Consider the following 23,142-nt stretch of genomic DNA (forward strand, 5'->3'; position numbering starts at 1 on the left):
CCTCAGGTACCCCTTCTCCATCCCATTCTTCCATGGTCCATTTTCCTCTCCGATTAGATTCCTTCCTCTCCAGCCCTTCACCTTTCCCACACACCCGGCTTCACCTAACATTTTCTAGTTATCCTCTTTGCCCATCCCCCACCTCTTTGTACTGACATCTTTCTAGTCATAAGGAAGGGTCTTGGCCCAAAACATCAACTGTTCGTTCATTTCCATGGTTGCTTTTGGGGACAAAAATATTTGTACAGTTAAACTATACTTTATTTATCTCCTTCCATGAAGAAAACTCAGAAGTACATTTCAGTACATTGGACCAAGGATTCAACAGATATTCTCAGAAGGCAACGTCCTTAACAGAATGGCTCACGCTATGCCTCTTGGGTATAATACAAGACCAGAAAAAAAAACATGCACATTATACAACTGCCTTCTTTCTCTTGATTGAAGAATGTAACTCTAATATCTTACTGGTCACTTGATATTTATAACATCTGCTTTGCAACCTGCTTCCTTGTTGTACCTTCAAACCAATTATAAAATGTAAATTTTTTCAGTCAGAGAATTTTCTGTTTTGGATCAGTCTGGCTTATGTGTAATGCTGTGTTTGACTCTCGATTGCCCTCTGTGATGGCCGAACAAACCATTTGGTTGCATCAAACTTCTATGATAAATGTAAAAGTAAAACTGAATAGATTAACTGCTACATGGTCTTATACCTGAAACATGAACCTTGTATCTCTTTACACAGATACTGCCCGAACTCTTAAAGTCTGTTTCTGACTTTAGTTGAAATGTCTGGTATCCGAGGTCTTGTTTTATTGATTTTCATTAATCAAAATAGCTGGGATTGAAATGGACATATGGAGGAATATCCAGACCTGTCAATCGTCCAACGGTCTTCTGGTAACATCTGGGGTATGCTGACATTTGGAAGAACATTCTAATCTCTGTGGTATAATTAAACCTTTCAGCTGTTGTCCTCAGCACTTCTGTTAAGAACACTATGTATGTCCTGGTCCATTCAAGGTATTAGTACATGGCACATGGTGGAGAGGATGATATTCTTGGAGTTTTCTTCACTGATTCCAAGACTTCATTAATTTTTATGAATTAATCAAGCTCCCATTGATTATCACACACTATAGCCTCCCAACTAACAAATAAACTACAGAATGTATTCAACGTCCATACAGAGAAAGGGCTTAATAGCATTGACTTGGTTGGCTGAATTTTGAATAACCTCATGATTTTTTTCTGAGAAAGCAGTGCTGAGATGACAGCACAAGGTTAAAAAGTTGTCTGAACACACACTCACCAATAAATCTGTCACATCTGCACATTGCATCATGGGTTGCAATAAATCACCACCAATTCATGCCAAAGATACCCTCCAACATGTTGTGTGTCACTAAATCAATGCTATGATAGAATTAGCTTAGAAATGGGCACCCATGAAATAATGTGGGCCAGCAGCATTATACTTGAGTGGATTACATAGCCTGAAAGCCCACCATATGCCTCAGTCTACCATTAAGCAATGGCCCAAAACGTATTCAAAAAGGTTAGGAGAATACTGTTTCTTTCTCCTACTTTCTCTTTCCTACTCTATCTTGCTTGTCCTCTTTTATCAACATCCTTATGAGGACACTGCCATTTAAAAACTCCATCCCACTCTGATCTATCTGTGGCCTCTTGCCCTGTTATTACAAGGGCCGACACAAGTTTGAAGAACAACACCTTACCTTCTATATGAGCATGGTGCAGTCTTATAAACCTAATCTTAAACCCTCCAACCTTACCTCACTTACTTTTTCAGTCCTTCTGTTGGTATCAGAACTGGCCATATTGGCCCATCATCATGTCGACTCAGTTTTTCTCTTTCTTCATGGTTTGCCACAACACGTAACACAGACAAAAAAAAAACATAATCTGATTCTAACTGCTATGATAACTCATCTGGTCTCACCTTTTATTCTACCTCTCATTCCCTAACCTTCCCTATGACTGAAAACTAATTTGTTTTCTCTTTCCCAGTTAACTCTGCTTCTCTGTCCTCAGATGCTGAGTACTTCCAACGTTTTCTGTTCTTATTTCCTCTGGACAGATTTGATTCTTCTGTGAATTACCTTAGTTCTATTTTCACTGTTTCTTTGTCCATCTGCGAATGGGAAACAGTTTCTTTCTATCTGGATACACTATAGTATTAAATACTTTCACAAGGTCCCCTTGCATTGATTCATCTGTCTATTCAGATAACTAAAGTCCCTCATTCCAAAGCTTTTTCATCTTTTCCAAAGTGTGGTGCCTGGAACTGGACTCATCAGATTTCTGAACAAACCATAAACACTGCTTTATTATTCCTTTTTTATGCACTTTTCATTAATTGTGTAATTTATAGTAATTTTAATGTCTCTGCACTGTACTTTTGCTACAAACAAATTTCACATCATATAAGACAGTGATGATAAACCTGTTACTTCTTAAAAAAAAAGATTGAGTACTTTTGCAGCATTATGACAAATAAACTCTTCTCAGGCTCCCAGCCAGGCACAGGCATCAAATTTTAACCGGCGTTTCAGTGACAAACTCCGCCATCTTCATCAGGGATGATGCCTAGGTACATCTAGTCTGGTGGTATATATACCCCTCTCATCCACCCCTGATTGGTTAGTCCTCAACCAATCAGGTTTACACTGTCCTACTTTGCTTACAATTGAATTCCAGTTATTACCTAGAGTGAGACCTCCATCTTTGTTAAAATTCTTATTCTGCAGTTTTATTTCAGTGGCTTCCTTCAGCAGGCAGTCCCAAGTGTCACTGGTGATGCCAAAGTCAGTCCTATGGCCATTGCTAATGCAATGTTCTGCTATCGCCGATTTCTGCGGGTAACCCAAACAGATACACTTCCTGTGCTCCTTGATGTGTGATTCCACCGCATGCCGTGTCTGGCCAATGTACACTGGTCTGTATTCACAGGGAATTCTATAAATTCCAATTGTCCTGAGTCAGGTGAGGAAAAACTGTGATCCTAGCACCTGTGAAACTTCTTTGTACACTTCCCTTCACTCCAAAGACAACTTTTCTAAGCTATTTTTCTACCAATGGCATAGTGGTTAGCACAACGTTTTACAGTATCAGTGACCAGGGTTCAATTTCTGATGCTGCCTGTAAGAAGATTGTAAGTTCTCCCCACGACCGCGTGGGTTTCCTTCGGTTGCTCCAGTTTCCTCCCACCATCCAAAGATGTGAGAGTTCAGAAGGTAACTGTTCATTGTAAATTGTCCCATGATTAGGCTAGAGTTAAATTGGGGTTCGCTGGGCGGTGTGGCCTAAAGGGCTGGAAGGGCCTCAATAAATGTGTTGTACCTCAATAAATAAAAACACACATCTTATTCCAGACATTTTGATCTTGTGATGGGATTATTTTGTGGCATAATGCCAACTGACTTTTGAAAGTCCACATATTACAAATCAATCTCCATAAAAAAAAGGAACTTTATTAAATCTGACTCACCTTCAATATGCCCATGCTGGTTGCCTCCAATCAATGCACACTTGTCAAACACAAAATCATTTTTTCCCTAATTATTTCTACACTCTTTTGCTTTATTGAAAGGGTATAGTATTTACTATTTTTCCAGCCCTTGAAGATTACAGCCAGGACTACTCACAATTTCCTCACTCGTTTCCCTCAGTAACCTGGGATGGATGCTATCTAAACTGTGACTAATCTACATACAGTAAGTGCCACAAAACTTTCTAGTGTCATTTGATTTCAGTTTTAGTCTATCCAGGTTCCAAGCTACATCTGATTTGCAAGAAGAGCAAGAGGCAATGTTTACCTTTCAAGTATCATATAAAAAAGTATAGTTTTCCCACCACTGTGTCACAGAGCAGAATTTGACTACACCATTGCTGAACCATTATGGTTCAAAATTGCTTTCCTGACTGCACAGAAATTTCTAATACTTTCAAACCTTGTGTAAATCTACAAATAGCAACCAATAATTCAAATAACTTCAGACACATCTTTGTTTATTAGCATTGGGCAAAATGACATTCCCCCAAACCAAACACTGAAGAGAGGTTAAAAGCATCACCTGTGTGATGTCAGCACCACTGAGCGTCCCGTCTTGATGATGTCAAGAATCAGGTTCCACAAAAACCTTCGTGCTTTGGGATCCATTCCTGTTGTTGGCTCATCCTGCAACAGCCAAAGGAATACATGGGATTGCACACAATTTGCTTTTCAAGCTTGTGAAAGATGTAAAACTGGCCCAAAGACAGCTATCAAATACATTGGCTCAAAAGAGTAAAGTCATAAACACAGTAAGGTCTGGATCTGGGGATTGGCAATGGAGAGAGTGCAGCATATTGATACAATCAGAAGGAAGCCATTGTACACCAATTGGTCTCTTAGGAGGTTTGGCTTGTCACTGAATGCTAATGAACTTCTTTCTGATACTGCTGAAGGTATGTTGACTGCATCATGGTCTGGTTTGGCAACCCAAATAGGGGCACAAGAAATGACAGGTAATAGTGGACTCAGCCCTATACATCAAGGGCACATCCCTGTCTACCATCAATAGAATCTATTGTAGGCACTGCCTCAGACAGGTAACATTCATCAAAGATTCCCACCATCACAACTATGCCATCTTTTCACATCAAGCCTGAAGACTCATATCACCAGGTTTAAGGCCAGCTTCTCTTCTTCCCTTCAACCATTTTCTTGAACCAAACAAAACAATCCTAATGTCTACAGTTGAGCAATATTTTGACTACTTTGATCACTTAGCATTAACATGGACTTGTTTATTTCAATTTTGTGGAAATTGCTACTCATGAAAATCAGGTATAATTTATACTTCTCTTTTTATGCTATATGATACTTATATGATGCTATGTGCCTGTAACATTGCTGCATTAAGTTTTTCATTGCATACACGTAACTCGGCCAGATGACAATAAATTCAACTTTGATTTTGAAGATCAAGGCTGTGCCAGCAGATGCCTGTAGCTCCGAAATGAAACACCACATTGCCTGGTTAAATGGAGGCAAATGTGGAATCCCACACACTCATTGTCAAATACAGAGATCCTGACCTTACGGAGAGTTTCCAAATGGCATCACTGATAGAACCTGTAAACCAACTGATTTTAGTGGGCATAGATGGAAGCAATTTAAAAGTTTAAGCTTTTTTTCCCCAAAATGATTTGTTTTGTTCTTAATTATCTGTGACCATCAGAATACTTGAAAAGCCAAAAAAACAGAAGCTCTGAGAAAGGGCCTTAGAGTTGATTGTTAACCCAGTATCCTTTTCCACAAATCTACCTGACCTGCTGAGGGTTTCCAGAATCATCTCTTATTTATTAACCTAGACACTAGAATACTACAGCACAGTACAGGCCCTTCGGCCCTTGATGTTGCGCCGACCCATAGATCCTTAAAAACATACTAAACCCACACTACCCCGTAACCCTCTATTTTTCTTTCATCTATGTGCCTGTCCAAGAGGTACTTAAGTACCCCTTAAATACCTAGATGCAGGAATAGAGCACTTCGCCCACACCTGACCAATTAATCAATATAACCATAGCTGATCTGCTTCGGGTCTCAGGCCCTTTTCTGTGCAATTTCCCTTTAGCACTAAATTCAACAATCCTTCAAAAACATATCTATTTTGTCTCTAATTGCCTCCAATGATTTAGCCACAATAGCTGGCAAGATGGAGAAATCGAGAGATTTGCTTCCCTCTTCAAAAAGAATGGTTGAAAGACCACCTTAGTTTCAGAGAGGACCAAGTGAGGTCTGGGTCTTTACTAGTTGTGAAGGCATTGCACAGACAAAGCTTTCTCCGTGCACAGCTAGAGACTCTGTTGTCAGTCAAGTCATGCCATAGGAGCTTGCCATGCTTCAGACAACCCAGGCAGGCCCCTGTTTATGGAATTGGGTAATTTGATCAGGTATTTTCTGTCTTCCCAACCCATTGTTGGAATATGACACTTGATGCTTAAATCCTTCTCTGACTTTGTATTTTTTGGGCCCTGCACTTACACTATACTAGCCCTAACCATCCATCCCCACCCCAGTGCCCCTGATTTGATCAATCCAGGGGCTCCCAATGGAGGACAAGATCTCCCATATGGAATTTCTCATTGGTCTGCAAAGGAATTTCTCAGTATGAAGATTTCTTTTTTTGCAAAATCAAATGCTACATTTTTATGGCTTACATGTTATATGCTGGGAATTATAATTTTAACTTTTGTTTGAAGATTTAAATTTACAATGATCAGGAGGACATGTGTCCAGTTTATGCATTGACCAATTAATTATTATGGGAACAGTGGATAACGTCTCTGGTTTTGAACAGGAACACAAAGAATAGCTATCCAATACAAATTTAAGAATTTGGACACAAGGCAGTAATTGGGAAAGGAATGTGAGGAAGAAGTATTTTATTTTTAATACAGTGAGTGGTAATGATATCGCATTCACAGCCTATGAAGTTGTTGGACGTGAAGATAATCAACAATTTAAAAAACTGGATGAAAAATTGAGGGAAATACATTTACTAGGTGAGGAAATGATACTTTAAAGTTCAAAGTTTAGAATAAATTTATTATCAATGAACATATATATCCACATATACTACCCTGAGATTCATTTTCTTGCAGACATTCACAGTAACTACAAAGAAGCACAACATAGTCAATGAAAATTCCCAAACAACAAAGATGATCCAACAACCAATGGGCAGAAGACAACAAATAGTGATAGTAATAATAATAATAAATAAGCAATAAATATTGAGAGCACGAATTGTAGAGTCCTTGAAAGTGAGTGAATAGGTGCTCCATTTCATTTCAATCCTTTTCAGTGTTGGGGTGAGGGAAGTTTATCTGGTTCAAGAGCCTGATGGTAGAGGGGAAATAACTTCCTGAACCTGGACTGGCTCATGGATCTCTGGTTTGCTCCTCCTGTAATCGTTAATCAGATCATTGTTTTTACTGACATTGAGCGAGAGGTTGTTGTTGTGGCAACATTCAACCAGACTTTCAATCTCCCTCCTATCTGCTGATTCAACACCACCTTTGATTCAGCCAACAGTGGGATGTCAATGAAATTCAAAAATACTTTGTTTCTCTACAGTGAGTGGGCATATCCTCAATGGCCAAATGGTCTTCCTCTGAGCCGTAATAATGCTATACCTTCTTTTTCTATAGGACAGGATCTCACCATTGATTGTAGCTTGCCCGTGCTGACACAATTCTATTCAACTCTCCCATTCTCATACTCTTCACCTTTTACTTTTTCTGTTGATATATTTATCTTTGAGCATTATAAACTTAATAAGAGTCTAAAACATCAGCCATGGTCTCTCAGAAGGCTTTATTCAGATGCACACATTTCTATGAACACCAGGCAATATATTGTTTTTAGTCAGAAAACATGAAGTAACTTGAGAAGGGCAGATTTCATTCATTGCTTAAGATATGGAGCCACATTAGGTCACGGTTGTGTTGCTTGGCGTACATGTAACTCCAGATCCATCAATGTGGTTGAATTCTCTCTCCCTCCTCAGCAACAGAACTGATGGACAGTGAATTGCTAGAAACAGCCGGATCCAAGGAATAGATGAAAAGCAACAGTTGTAAAAGGCTGTTTTTTGAAAACTGAAATGTCTTGTTGACATTCTACCATCAGGCAGGAGACTCTGATGCATAAAGGAAAGAATGGCCAGGATGGGAAACAGCTTCTTCCCTCAGGCCATTAGGTTTCTCAACTCCTTGTTGCATTGCATTTGAAGTTTAGAGAGCTGTGGGCCAAATGGAGAGATAAACGCAAGAGATTCTGCAGATGCTGCAAATCCAGAGCAACACACATACACGAAATGCTGGAGGAACTCAGCAGGTCAGGCAGCAGCCAATGAAATGAAGAAACAGTTGACATTTTGGGCCAAGATCCTTCTTCAGGACTGGAAAGGAAGGGACAGGATGCCAGAATAAAAAGGTGGGGGGAAGGTGAATTAGCTAAAAGGTGAGAAGAGAAGCTAGGTGGGTGGGAAAGGTAAAGGGCTGGAGCAGAAGCAATCTGATAGGAGAGGAGAGTGGACCATGGTAGAAGGGGAAAAAGAAGAAGCATCAGGGGGAGTTGATAGGCAGGTGAATAGGAGGTAAGAGGCCAGAATGGGGAATAGAAGAGGAGAAAAGGGGAAGGAAAAAATATACCGGAGGGAGAAATCGATGTTCATGCCATCAGACTGGTGATGTTGCTCCTCCATTCGGAGAGTGGCCTCATTGTGGCAAAAGAGGAGGCCATGGACAAACATGTCAGAACAGGAATGGGGATATGAAATAAAGTGGTTGGCCACAGGGAAATTCTGCTTGTGTCGGATGGAGCGGGGGTGCATGACAAAGCAGTCTCCCAGTTTACGTCGGGTCTCATTAACGTAAAGGAGGCCAAACTGGGCGCACCAGATACAATAGACGACACCAGCAGATTCACAGGTGAAGTGCTGCCTCACTCAGAAGGACTATTTCCGGCCCTGAATGGAGGTGAAATAGGAGCTGAATGGCAAGTGTAGCATTTCTATCACTTGCAGGGATATGTCCCAGGGGGAGATTAGTGGGGAGGGATGAATGGACAAAGGAATCACAGAGGGAGTGATCCCCATGGAAAGTAGTGAGTAGACGGTGAGGTGAAAATGTGTTTGATGGTAGGATCTCATTGAAGCTGGCAGAAGTTGTGGAGAATGATGTTTTGTATGTCAAGGCTCATAGGGTGATAGGAACTCTCTACCTGTTAAACTGAGCTAAAAACACAAAACAGTGGATATACTCAGCAGGACAGGATCCATTTATTTGTTGCAAGCTGTTATTATCAGCCATATGTTGCTTCTCTTCTATCCTTGGAAATCTCAATTAGAAAACTGGTCCTTAGAGACCAATTGTATTTTGTTTCAGACAGCCCAATTATCATATTTTAATTGACTTCAAACAGTTTATAAATCATGAGTAGGAGTATATTTTTATATCTGCTACTGTTCAGACTGAATAAAGCAGGGAACCTGAACTTACACACAAATTCAGGGTGTCTCAAGTGTTTGCAACCAACAATTGTCCTTGAAGTGCAATTACTAATATTATGTAAGCAAGCACATTGGTTGTAGGCAAGGGTCACCTTAACACAGTTGACTGAACAGATGGTGAATCTTTTCTGTGCTTTTTAATAACATCTTTCCCATTACAGGGTGACCAAAACAGTTTCCAATACTTCAAGTGTGGCTTCACCAACACCTTATATAATTGCCACATAACTTCTCAACTCCTAACTGATGAAGGGCAGCATGCCAAATGCCTTCTTCACCATATTGTCTAACTGTGAGGTTGCTTTCAATGAACTATGCAACTGCACTGCTAGGTACCTGGAATGGTTGCATTTTGTGATCTGAGCAGAATTCATTTACCCCTGGGTGCCCAAATTATTGGTGAATCTTACCAGGAAGATTAAGGAAGGGTAGCCGATTAATGCAATGGCCGTAGAGAGCTTCCTTTTGTTGCCACCACTGTATGTTCCGGCAGGCTTGTCTGCATACTTTGTGAGCTCCAGTTTATCAAGTGCCCAGTTTATAACCTAAAGAAAAAATGGAGACAAGACAATTCAATGGAAAAATTTGATCTTCAAGCCACAGACACCATACTGCAGATGCTGGAAATCTAGAGCAATACAAACAATGTGCTGGGGGAACTCATTTTACATTTGGGGCCGAGACTCTTCACCAGGACTTGATGAAGGGTCTCAGCCTGAAACGTCGACAGCATATTCCCACCCATAGATGCTGTCTGATCTGCTGAGCTCCTCCAGTGCATTGTGTGTATTGATCTTTAAATCAATTTCACTTACAAACAGCTTCAGTTTAGAAATATGTGCTAAATATATATCACATCTTCACTGTACAATAACATATCCTAATGTACCTGCCAACATTGTTCCATTGACAAATGTGTGATATTGATAGACTGGGAAACTACACTGAAAGGCATGATAATAAATAAACAATTAACATTTTAAAGAACTAATGCATACTTTAAACAAATAAGTCTATATTTCAAAGCATAAAAACACAGTAGAAAGTCTGATCCAACCAGACCAACAATGGAAAAGTTGGATCACATTGCCAAAGCGCAATGGTAAGCGTGAGGGTTGGGAATATTTGGGAATTCATCTAACAATGCTCAAAACACTGACAGGAAAATGGTAACTAGAAAATAAGCATAATCAAGTGAGAAACATAAATGTAGGCTCTAAAACCTTCAAGGAACATGTAAAATGAAAATGAATAGCAAAATTAATGTGAGCATCCTATAGACTAAGACAAGAGAAATTACATTAGTCAATGAGGACATAGCAGAAGAAAAGTACACAAATATTCTGTGTCTGCTGTCACAAAAAACATAAAGATCCTCCAGGCTGCGGTCCTCTTGGGTGATCCCCACAGGTGGGAGGGAACATGAAGAAAGGGGGAGAGGAAATGGAGAACCAAAGCTGACTCAGGACACTTAGAAAATAATAATAATAGAAAATAGAAAGATTATTAGGACAGTCAATGTTAGTTTATTAAAGGATGATCATTTTGATAAATCCTTTAGTGTTTTTGAGGTTATAACTAGAGGAATAGATAAAGGGTACCAATGGGTGTCGTGTATTTTAGATTTCTTAAGGGCCTTTAATAAAGTACAAGACAAGAGGCTATTAAATAAAAACAGACTACAGTGCATTAGGGGAAATATACTGGCAGGGGATGAGTTACAAAAACCAAAGAGTAGAAATCAATGGACACTTCATTAGCTGGGAGGCTGTAACTTGCAGGATGCTTTAGAGATCAGTGTTCACAGTTATCCATAGCCTGTCAATAATTTGGATCTGAAACTCAATGTATCAGTCCTGTAACATTAACTGCTTCTTTCTCCTCAGATATACTGCCTGACCTGCTGCATAATCCCAGTGTTTTCTTTTTGCTCTTATTTCAAGTTTGCTGTTATATTTTCTGTTTTGGGTAATATAACCAAGTTTGCTAATGATACAAAATTGCTTGGGAGCGAGAGGTGTGGGGATGCTTCGCGGCTTTAAGACAGGGTCAGTCGAAGTGAACCAATGAGGACGTGGCAAATGGAACATTATTAGGATGAAATCTAGAGGAACGGAACACATACAAAATGCTGGAAAAATTCAGCAAGTCAGGCAGTATCTGTGATGAAGGGTCTCATTCCAAAATGTACAGTATTTTCCCCTCCCTAGATGTTTATTTGTTTTTATTTAGTGATACAGCACAGAATCTGCCACGCCACCCCAGCAACCAACGACAAACCCAATTTAACACAAACCTAGTCATGGGACAATTTACAATGAGCAATTAACCCAGCTGTTAAGTCTTTGGACTATGGGAGAAAACTGGAGGACCTAGAGGAAACCTATGTATTCCACAGGGAGGACGTGCACAGACTCCTTAGACTATGGTTCTGGAATTGACGTCCGAAATGTTCCAAGCTGTAAATGAGTTGCGCTATCCACTATGCCACTGTGCAACCTCAATGGCCTAACTTGCTGAGCTCCTGCAGCATTCTGTGTATGTGTAAGCGCGTGTGTAGACTTGTAGGTGTGTGTATGTGTATGTGTGTGTGTGTGTGTGTGTGTGTAGGTGTGTGTGTAGGTGTAAATGAGTGCAGATGTAGGTGTGTGCACGGGCGTGGGTGTGTGCGCGCGCATGTTTGTGTATACGACATTGAGCATCTTACAATTAAATGCCAGCCACAATACCTGCGGGGGAGCTTACTGTTGTGTTCACCACCAATGTCTACAGCCCCCTGAGCATGAATATGAAGGATGCACTGGCAGAGCTTTACAGTATCTTCAGCTCTCTATAAAACAAGCATCTCGACAGTCTCTTCATAAACGCAGGAGATTACAATCATGTCAACCTGCAGGACAGTTTACCAAAATTCCACCAATACATCACCATGGCCACTAGGGGAACAAACAGGCTCTACCATGTTTATACAAACAGACATGGTATTTACAAAGCAATCCCACGCCCTCATCTTGGCCTCCCTGAACTCCATGACATCTCCATAATATCAATCCCAGCATACCAACCATTGCTGATAATGGAGAAACTAGTTAAGAGGACCATCACTGTGTGGCCTAATGAGGCAATTTCTATGCTCCAGGATTGTTCTGAACAGACTAACTGGCAGATGCTCCAGGAGACCACCACAAACAGAGAAGACACAGACCTCGAGGAATATGCCTCATCTGTCATGGGCTATATCACGACGTTGGTACCTTAAGAATGGTCATCCTGCAGCCCAACCAGAAGCCCAGGCTGAATGCAGAGGTGTGCTCCATACTAAATTCCTGAGACGCTTCCTTCAAGTCCAATGAAGAACAGCTCTCAGAGCAGCCAGGTGAAACCCCATCTTCGGCATCAAGTGGGCGAAGACCGTCTACGCACAAAAAATTCAAGGACACCTGTCCCATAATGATCTCTGGTGTACGTGGCTGGGCATCAACAGCATTACCAACCACATAAGGAAAAACAGCGTTGGCTATACCAGTGATGCCTACCTCCCTGACACTAAACAACTGTTACACATGCTTCAAGGCATGCAGCACAACGTCGGCCACAAAAGCTACTTCACTCCCAGGTGAGCATCCACTGCCCATAATAACAGTACATGTGAGATGGACTTTGCAGAGGGTCAGGTCACCTCCCGTAATGTGGCTGGGACAGGGAGTATACAGGGAGTATACACACCAGCTCACTGACATCTTCAACACTTCACTTATCCAGGCTGCTGTCCCGACATGATTCAAATCACCCACCATCATCCCTGTACAAAAGAACTGTACACCTTCAGAACTAAATGAATACTGCCCAGTGGCACTGACATCAATATGAAGTACTTTGACTGGTTGTAATGGCACATCTGAAAAACGTCTTTCCCGCCACATTGAACACTTACCAATATGCTTACTGACAGATGCCACAACATCTACAACACATGCCATAGCATCCCTCATGCACCTGATGCTGACACACCAAAAAATAAGGACACTTATGTCAATATGTTGTTTCTGGATTTCAGTCAGTATTCAACATTATTGTCCCACAAACCTTGGTGAACAAACTCCTGCTCCTCAGTCTAACTACACCCATGTATAACTGTGTGTTGGACTTCCTAATGAACAGACCTCACAGGATGCACAACCCCTCCTCCCTCTCCATCCTCCCCAAAACGCGTGCCCCTCAGGGCTGTGTGCTGACCCCATTGCTGCACACTCTACTCACACATGGCTGCACAGCTGCATGACACTCGAGCAATCACATCATCAAGTTTGCCAATGACATGACAGTGGTGGGGCTCATCGCCAACAACGATGAGATGGCCTACAGAGAGGATATGGAACTCAAGGTCTGGTGCCTGACAAATAACCTCTTTTTTAATGTCAACAAGACAAAAGAGATGGTTATCAACTTTAGGAGAATTTGCACCTATTGACATCCGTTTACATCGGCAACACAGTTTTAAATTACTGGGAGTGCACATCACACACAACCTCTCATAGTCTGAGAACACATCCTACACAGTCAAGAAAGCTCACCGACACCTCTACTTTCTGAGAAGGCTGAAGAGAGCTAGGCTTTTCACATCTATACCCATGACAATCCACAGATACGCAGTAGAGAGCACCCTGACAAGCAACATCACTTCTTGGCATAGAAACTGCACTGCAGCAGACAGGAAGACTCTTCAGTGGGCAGTCAGAACTGCCCAATGCATCACTGGCACCAGCCTACCCACCATCAAGAATATACAAACAGAAAGGTGTCGGAAAAGGGCCAGTAACACCATGAAAGATTGCATCCACCCTGCTCATGGTCTATTTGTCTCACTCCCATCAGGGAGGAGGCTTGGTAGCATCCAAGCCAGGATCACCTGACTCAAAAGCAGCCAGCCATTCACTCCACCACTACTATATTATTTTCTGTCACTCACCTTATGTGCAGCCAGACATCACTTCATGGACATACAATTAATCTATTTATATAGGCTATCTTATGTATTATATTTGTGTACTTTTAAAAAATTATTGTGTCCTTCATCTTATGTGTATTTTTGTGCTGCATCAGATGCGGAGTAACAATTATTTCATTCTCCTTTACACTTATTTAAGGAAATGACATTAGACAATCCTGAATTTAATTTGGTAGAACATGGAAACAAAACATATGAAATCGCAACAGGAACAGACCACCTTACCCTCTGGTCTTCACGTTTTATCAAGATTCTGGATAAATTTTCTACCTCAGTCTCATTTCCTTGCACTATCCCCCATATCTTCATCACACAGCTTTAGACCATAAGATATAGGGGTAGAATTAGGCTATTTGGCCCATTGAGTCCGTTCTGCCATTCATCATGGCTGATCCAATTTTCCTCTCAGCCCCAGTCTCCTGCCTTTTCCCCATATCCCTTCATGCCCTGACCAATCAAGAATCTATCAACCTCTGCCTTAAATATAAATAAAGACTCAGCCTCCACAGCTGCCTGTGGCAAAGAATTCCACAGATTTACCGCTCTCTGACTAAAGAAATTCCTCATCTTCGATCTAAAAGGACGCCTGCCCTTCTATTCTGAGGCAGTGTCCTCTGGTCTTAGACTCTCCCACTATAGGAAACACCTTCTCCACATCCACTGTATCAAGGTGAGTCACGATTTCACCATTTGATAGGTTTCAATGAGGTCACCCCTCATTCTTCTGAATTCTAATGAATTCAGGTCCAGAGCCATCAAACGCTTTATGGGAAAATGGCAGGCTCTGAAGTCAGCTGGAAGGAGGTTCTATGGTCTGATGAAACCAAAACTGAGCCTTTTGGCCATCAGACCAAACACTATGTTTGGCATAATCCAAACACCGCACATCATCAAAAACGCACCATCCCTACCATGAAGCCTGGTGATGGCTCCATCATGCTGTGGGGATGCTTCACTGCAGCAGATCCTGGAAAGCTTGCGAAGGTAGAGGGTAAAATGAATGCAGCAAAATAGAGGGAAATCCTGGAGGAAAACCTGATGCAGTCTGCAAGAGAACTGTAGCTTGGGAGAAGATTTGTTTTACATCTCTCGATTCTCTTAATATTGCACTCTGTTTTGAATAAGCTCCGTGACTGTGTCTCCCTCCACAGTACAGTGGAAAAAAATTCTGACTTTCAGTCCTCTCAGTTCTACACCTTCCACTCCAATAACTAACCTGTGCTCCTTGACCCTTTGGTCCATGCAGGCATCTTCCCTGTATTGTGTTTATCAAGCCCCATAAATATTCTGTAAACTTCTATCAGACTTCTCTGGTCAGGAAGTTGGTGCTGGAGCAAATTTTTATTGAACGGTGCAGCAGGCTGAGGAGCTATATGAATCATCGCTGCTTCCATCAATTGAGACTCTGCAGTATCTTCCAGACATGTCTCTAAATCAATGCAAATTTTAAGGGGCAAATTCTTAGTACTGAGGCTAAACGACGCAAGATTTTAACCTCTTAGTTGGTTTGCTCCTGAGTAACATCACGTTAAATGAAACAAACTGTCGTGTAACTAAAAACAGCTTTCAGCACACAGGATTTTCAGCCCACAAGTCTGTGCTGACCAATAAGCACCTATTTACACTAAATCTAAACCTAATTAATTCTTGCCACATTCCCAGTAACCCTCTTCAGAATCAGCCACTCATCTACTCATTTGGAGCAACTTAGAGAGGCAATTATTGTACCAACACACACATCACTGGGGCTGTTTGAACAGCAGGAGCCTCTTTATCCAAGTGTGCGTTAGGTTACCACGTGAAAAGGTTGAGACAAATAACACTGGCATACGTATGAAGAAATCATGTAAGCTCAGGGAGGAAGCAGAAGGGTATACTGAAAGGAATTCATGAAGGTGGGTGGGAGTAGCTTCACCAACCAGCACAAACCTATCAGTAGACAGTTTCACTTGTATTGTTATGCGTTGACATAAATATCAGCGAACAAGGAAAATCTTACCATTCCAATAGCACCAACTGACACAGAAGTTAAGTTGCTCTCTACCTGACTCCCTGAGGCTTCTGCAAGATTGCAGTAATAGAATCTACTGGAGTAAGATCTTCAATGTACCTAACAAGAAGGAAATGTATAATGCTCGAGGGGAAAATCAATAGCAAGTCTGTCAGCGTTGACCAGTACAGGACAAGTAAATTTGGTGGAAGCAGTTTTCTTTATACTCCTATGTACAGAAATATTTATTTTCAGAAATGTAATCCACTGTTGGGAGAAAAAAATTCCTAACCACTTGAGGATAATTAGTTCACTGGTTCCAGGGCATACCACGAAGTGCTACGTTCTATTCATTCTGATGGCACCTTGAGCATTTTTTTAATAAAAGTATTAGGAAAATATTTGTATTGGAAGAATTTCGCTGGCATTTTCAAACCATTGTAAAAATAAAGCCTCATAAAAATACTTTGGAGCCAAGATATTGAAAAGGTCACTAACCGGAACACAATTTCCTGGTTTGGTGTTGTAAATTCTACCAACATTATTTCGCATTAAGTTAAATCTGGAGCATCCTCCCAATCCTTACCCTCTCTTCATCTTTCCAGGGGACTCCACGTAATCTGGTGTAGAGCTCCATATGTTCCCGTGCAGTGAGCTCATCGAAAAGTGCATCAAATTGTGGACAGTAGCCAATACTCTGCTGGACCTTCAGCAGGTCCTTAAGAATGCTGAAACAAACAAACAAGAAGATAAGTGTCGTACATTCCTGTCTTGCATGACCATAGATAAAGTGTCCTTTTTCCTGTGAAATTTAGGGCTGTATTAATGATACAAAGTTTAAAGGGTATTTACTAACAGTTTTTCCTTGCCTTACTGTGGCAAGCAACTGTCATCATTTACCTGTTTCCATTAACAAAGGCCTCTCCACCAGTTGTACTCTCATCCCCAGTTAGCATCTTGAATGTTGTAGTCTTCCCTGCTCCGTTCACTCCCAGTAAGCCAAAGCACTCTCCTGGGCGCACACCGGTACACAATCGATCTACTGCCAAGATACGGCCCATCCTCCGAGACTTGTACACCTGCAGATTAATCAAGCACTAGAGTGAAACAGAACAAAATTCACCTCATCAACACACACAAAACGCTGGAAGAACCCAGCAGGCCACTCAGCAACCTGCTGAATTCCTCCAGCAGTTTGTGTGTGTTGCTTAGATGTCCAGCATCTGTAGATTTTCACTTGTTTAAATTTCAGTTCATCTTGATCTCACATTTCACTGGGAAGAACACGCACATCCTACTGAGTATTAACTGGAATTTTTTTTTTACTTGGAGACCAGCCCTGTCAAGTGCGATATATTTTTGTTTCTTGAAATTATCACAGGAATAATTAAACAATTATTATGGTGACAATGATCAGGAAATTGGATTGTGCCATGACAGGATTTTATGTATAATACAATACAAATTTTATTTAAAATAAAATAAAATTAGAAATTAGGGACATGTGGCAGGGATCACCAAGACCAGGATATTCATTCCAGGTTTTTGGTGTACCTGACTTTCCGAGAAGCAGCAACTTTGGATGTGCTGGTGTCCAACACAAATAGACACCACTTTGAGAAATTTTCAGTTGCATGTGCAGGATCTGAGATCCAGTCATTTTCGGGCAGGCTTTACAGAAAGCCTGTGAAGCCTATTTCAGTGTGACTGCCTTGTGCATCTGACAGGTCAGTACTGGGGACTTCACACAGACGGATCAAAAGAAGTAATTTATTTCCCCTGGTCTTTTGGAGATCTCTCTTAGGCAAGAGTGAATTATACTCTCAACCATTCACAGTAACATTATATTTCATAGTTTGGTTGTAGGGGTTTGCTTTAATGGTGCTGAAGTGGCATGAGTAAATGGGTGGCAGTTGACAGCAGATGTGACAAAACATTTCAGTTCTTTTTGAGAACAGGAACTAACGTCATCTCGTCATCAATGAGTGGGAGAGGAGACTTGACCAGCACACACAAGAACAGGACCACTTATCCTGGGAAGAGACAGGTACAGCTTGGATCCATGTGGATTCTCATACACTGTGGAGCTAATGAAGTCATTCAGTTCGAAGATAAGTTCAGCCAAGTGAAGATTGGTGGTACTGGCGAGGAACTAGTTGGGTGACCTTTCAAGGAAGAACTGAAAAGTTTTAAGCACAACCTCATTCTGGAATGGTAGGATCGAAGTTAATATTAAGCTTGCTGGGACAAGGAAACTGTCAATTTATAAGGTGGCAGAAAGATTAGAGGTGATAGGCACAAATCATGAACACTAGAGGTTCTTCAGATGCTGGAAATCTTGAGCAACACACACAAAACGCTGAAGGAATTCAGCAAATCGGGCAGCATTTGTGGAAGGGAACAACAGCCTTTGTCTGGAAAGTTCAAAGTAAATTTATTACCAAAGTATGTACATATTACCATATACTACCTTGAGAGTCATTTTCTTGCAGGCATTTACAGGAAAAATAAAAGCAATACGATATAATTTATGAAACTATACATAAACAAAGACTGATAAACAGCCAAGAAGACAAACTGCAATATTAGTGTTAAGGATATGAAGGAAAGATCTCTTGAGGAAGTCAATGTCTGTCTAGGAGATAATGGCCTATGCTTAGTTGTTGCTTCATGGTCCAGAGGGAGATGTTAGACAGCTGGCATTAGGTCTGCGGGACAGCAGATAATTTGGCAAACAGCAGCAGCATCTTTTTTAGCAAGTTTGTCAACAATGTTGGTTGTGGTGATTGGTGACTGATTCCTGAGTAAATGGAATGGTGCAAGTTCAGAGACTGGGTAGCTTCAAAAGAGGTATGGTAGTGTAATGGCTTGCACAACGCTTTATAGGACCGGCGACCAGGGTTCAATACCCACCACTGCCTGTAAGGAGTTTGTACATTCTCCCCGTGACCATGTGGATTACCTCCAGGTGCTCCAGTTTCCTCCTCAGTCCAAGAACATACTGTTAGTAGGTGAATTGGTCATTGTACATTGTCCTAGTGTGGCACGTGGCCAAGTGGTTAAGGAGTCGGTCTAGTGATCTGAAGGTCTCTAGTTCGAGTCTCAGCTGAGGCAGCATGTTGTGTCCTTGAACAAGGCACTTAACCACACATTGCTCTGCGATGACACCGGTATCAAGCAAGGTCCTAATGCCCTTCCCTTGGACAACATCGGTGGCGCAGAGAGGGGAGACTTGCAGCATGAGCAACTGCCGGTCTTCCATACAACCTTGCCCAGGCCTCAGTCATCATTGAAAATCGATGGATAGCCGAAGAAGTACATTGTCCCATGAAGAGGCTAGGATAAATAGGGGGATTGCTGGGTGGCATGGCTTGAAGGACCAGGAGGACCTATTCCACGTTGTATCTTAATAGATAAATAAATAAATAGCTAGATAGATAAATAGATAGAGACTCACAGTTGGCTTGCAAGTGCACAGTGGGACAAACAGCCTTTTCTTGCACCTTTGAACTCTATGATTATTGACATTTGTATGTTATAAAAGGCAGTATAAAAATGAAACATACTCTTCTATTTAAATTTTAAGTGTTCTCCCTGCTGTTCTTTACCTTCGTCAGGTTCTGAATTTTAAGAACGTCAGTGTCCGCATCTCCTCGTAGCACACGTCTCCTCTCATTCCCCACATCAATATCATCATCCTCTATTGGCTTGTTGGAAACGGGCAGGCGTCTGTAACATAAGAGGAGGGGTTATGTACGACCAGATGGACTAGAAGTAGGAGTCAGCCCATTGACTGAAGAAGCATCAAAAGAGGTAATGCAAACCAAGTACAACAACATCTTGGCACTATCAAAGCATGGTTGTTCTGTCAAATACAAGAGAAGGGACAGCATCAAAATGAAGGTTAGTCTTAAGAAATCCTTTGAAGTCCTTTTACTGCAGTATCAACTATCATCCCATTACAGCAACTGCCGTGCCTGTGGAACATAATGCCTCCTCCTGGTTGACTTACCAGCCTCGCATAAATAAATTTGTTCTGAACCTGCCCTTTTGCCTAGGAGTTTTGGTGTACGTAAAAGATAAAATATTAATTCCAGAGTTCGAAGGATGGTGCAGGAACAGATAGACTTGGATATGTCGGTGCATAAATCTTTGAAAATGTTGGACATATTGAAAGCACAGTTTTGGGAAAGTATGAGGATATGGGGATTGTGAACTTCACGAATAAAGGAACAGAATCCAGAAATGAGGAGATTACAGTACATCCATATATAAAACAAATTCAAAATTGAAATGCTGCATTCAACTCTGCTCACCCCACTCTAGGACCCGCAAGTCAAAATGCAGAAAATATTTACTGGGAATGATGGATTTCAGCACTAAGCTTGGACTAGTGAAGCTGGGGTTCTTCTCTCCAGAGCAAAGAAGATCTAGATGAAGTTTGATTGAGGTTTTGAGATCAAAACTGATTTAGCTGAGGCAAACAAAGAGAATATATTTCAGTTATGGGGAGGGGCAGTGGCAAAGGAAGGAGGGGGAGGAGGAAAGGGGTAAGAGGAGGAGGGGGAGAGGGGAGAGGGGGAGAGGGAGGGGGAAAGAGGGGAGAGGGGAGGGGAAAGAGGGGAGAGGGGAGAGGGAGGGGGAGAGGGGAGAGAGGGAGGGGGAGAGGGGAGAGAGGGAGGGGGAGAGGGGAGGGGGAAGGGGGAGTGGGAAAGAGGGGAGATGGGGAAAGAGGGGAGGGAGGGGGAAAGAGGGGAGGGAGGTGGAAGGGGGAGGGAGGGGGAAAGGGGCATGGGAAGAGGAGGGGGAAAGGGGGAGGAGGAGAGGAGGGGGGAAGGGGGAGAGGAGGGGGGGAGAGGGGAAAGGGGAGAGGGGAAAGGGGAGAGGGGAAAGGGGAGAGGGGAAAGGGGGAGGGGGAAAGGGGGAGGGGGGAAGGGGGAGGGGGGAAGGGGGAGGGGGAAGGGGGAGGGGGAAGGGGGAGGGGGGAAGGGGAGGGGGGAAGGGGGAGGGGGAAGGGGGAGGGGGGAAGGGGGAGGGGGAAGGGGGAGGGGGGAAGGGGGAGGGGGAAAGGGGAGGGGGAAAGGGGAGGGGGAAAGGGGAGGGGGAAGGGGAGGGGGAAGGGGAGGGGGAAGGGGAGGGGGAAGGGGAGGGGGAAGGGGAGGGGGAAGGGGAGGGGGAAAGGCAGAGAGGTTGAGGAAGAGATTAATAATGGCAGGTGAAAGATATAGGGAAGAAAGTGAGGAAAAGAGCTTCTATTAATCTCAGAGATTTAGAACTCAGGACTGCATGGGAAGTGGAAGCAGTCAACAGGAGCTTACAAAATGAAAATGGATAGCCACTTAAGGGAGAATAATTGCAGGGCCACAGGGGAAGTGTAAGGAGATGGGAATGGGCAAGTTTTATAAGATTTAATGACTCAAATAGTTTCCATCAATGCTGCAACAATTCTACAATTTCAACTCCGAATGTATCATATAACCACCTTTGAAATATCCACTCCAAGAAAGAACTCAAGAATATATACTTGATTCCATACAGTTCTGCTGAACAGTGCAAAGTAGCAGTGCTTCTGCTCTGCATTTAGTATCTAAATAATCTCCACTGATACAAATTCCTTGATTAAATTTGTTTTGATGATAATGGAACTTTTGTAGCATCCAAGGATGCGGAAGCGGAAGAAAGACACTGTTTAATTGTTCTTTTTTTTAAGTACCATGAAGACTGAAGAGTAACTCCACATCAAATTCTAAGACACACAGTGATCCTCCTCTGAAGTTGCAAGCCTAAATGATACAGGAGTCTATAGGTGATATGATATAGAACAAACTTACTGTGGCTTTCTGAAGAAATTGTACTGGCACATGATTGTGATGAAGAAACCCACAAACCCTTCTATCGTCATTGCAACTAGCCCTCGTGTCACAATATCCCACTCAAAGGGAGACTTCATCTTTCCAAATTGACCTGCAGAGAGAAATTTTAACCATTAGAGTCAAATTCAGACCTCTCTGCAGGATAAATAGCGTTCATACCATCCAGGTGTGAATACAAAGCAACAGAAATAAGATGATAATGCATGAAATTGCCAATGTAAGCTAGATCTATTGATACTTCACTGTATAAGGAACCTTGGCTTTGTGTCTATGCACTTATATCAAGTGTGGTATGTAGGCAAAATGCTTTTTATCTCAATGGAACATGAGCTTGTCATGACCCTGACCTTTCAGGAAGACATAGCACAGAGTGAAGAGATTCACCTCCCACCATCTCAACGTTTCCAGAGTAGTAGATGAGCAAAATATTTAATTGTTTGGTTGAAATAGACTGTGCATCTGTGAACTGACAAATACATCAACTGTAGCACTGGTCATAATCTTTCCTTGTGTTGATGAGGTCAGTGAGTAAAGCAATACCTTCTTTCCTGATCAGCTCTGATTTTACAGCTCGGCCTTCAAAACCAGAAGACAAGAGTGCAGTAACAGTAGTGTAGTTGTCAGCACAATGCTTTACAGTACCAGTGACCCGGGTTCAATACCCGCCACTGCCTGTAAGGAGTTTGTATGCTCTCCCCATGACTGCGTGGGCTTCCTCTGGGAGCTCCCGTTTCCTCCCCCAGTCCAAAGATGTATCCACTGGTAGGTTAATTGGTCATTGTAATCTGTCCTGTGATGAGGCTAGGATTAAATTAGGGCACGGCTGGGCTCAAGGGTCTGGAATATTTTTAAATATTGCAATAAATATTTTAAAATGAATGGCTGGATGCCAGGGATGTGTTTGGCTACTGGTCCTTGGCTGCAAATTCCAGCAGAGCCTTGTTGAGATGCAATGGATCAGTTCTACATCTACTAATTCTACAGTTCTTTTCTGAAGAGGAAAGCTTACTGGAACCAGTAAATAAAGATTCCTCAGGGTCAGCGGGCAAGCCAATGTTTTCCCACCAAGATCAGTGACACAGGAATTAAGTGGAATCTCCATTATTTCACATTAACACTGGAATTCACAAATCAAAACAGATGGCTCTGAAATGGTGTTTTCATTAACCAGCACAGGAA

General features: G+C 42.0%; 1 protein-coding gene across 1 annotated transcript in view; it reads right to left on the reverse strand.

Moving 5' to 3' along the window:
- Positions 1-23,142, reverse strand: part of abca2 (ATP-binding cassette, sub-family A (ABC1), member 2) — a 553,235-nt gene that overhangs the window by 54,278 nt on the left and 475,815 nt on the right. Inside the window, exons 39-44 of the mRNA XM_072240523.1 lie at positions 21,922-22,054; positions 19,699-19,819; positions 16,991-17,169; positions 16,677-16,818; positions 9,503-9,637; positions 4,101-4,204 (exon numbers count right to left, since the gene is read on the reverse strand). Of these exons, the coding sequence (XP_072096624.1) occupies positions 4,101-4,204; positions 9,503-9,637; positions 16,677-16,818; positions 16,991-17,169; positions 19,699-19,819; positions 21,922-22,054 (814 nt within the window). The remainder of the gene's footprint in view (positions 1-4,100; positions 4,205-9,502; positions 9,638-16,676; positions 16,819-16,990; positions 17,170-19,698; positions 19,820-21,921; positions 22,055-23,142) is intronic.

The sequence above is a fragment of the Mobula birostris genome, chromosome 22, assembly GCF_030028105.1.
Source record: "Mobula birostris isolate sMobBir1 chromosome 22, sMobBir1.hap1, whole genome shotgun sequence".
Lineage (NCBI taxonomy): Eukaryota > Metazoa > Chordata > Chondrichthyes > Myliobatiformes > Myliobatidae > Mobula > Mobula birostris.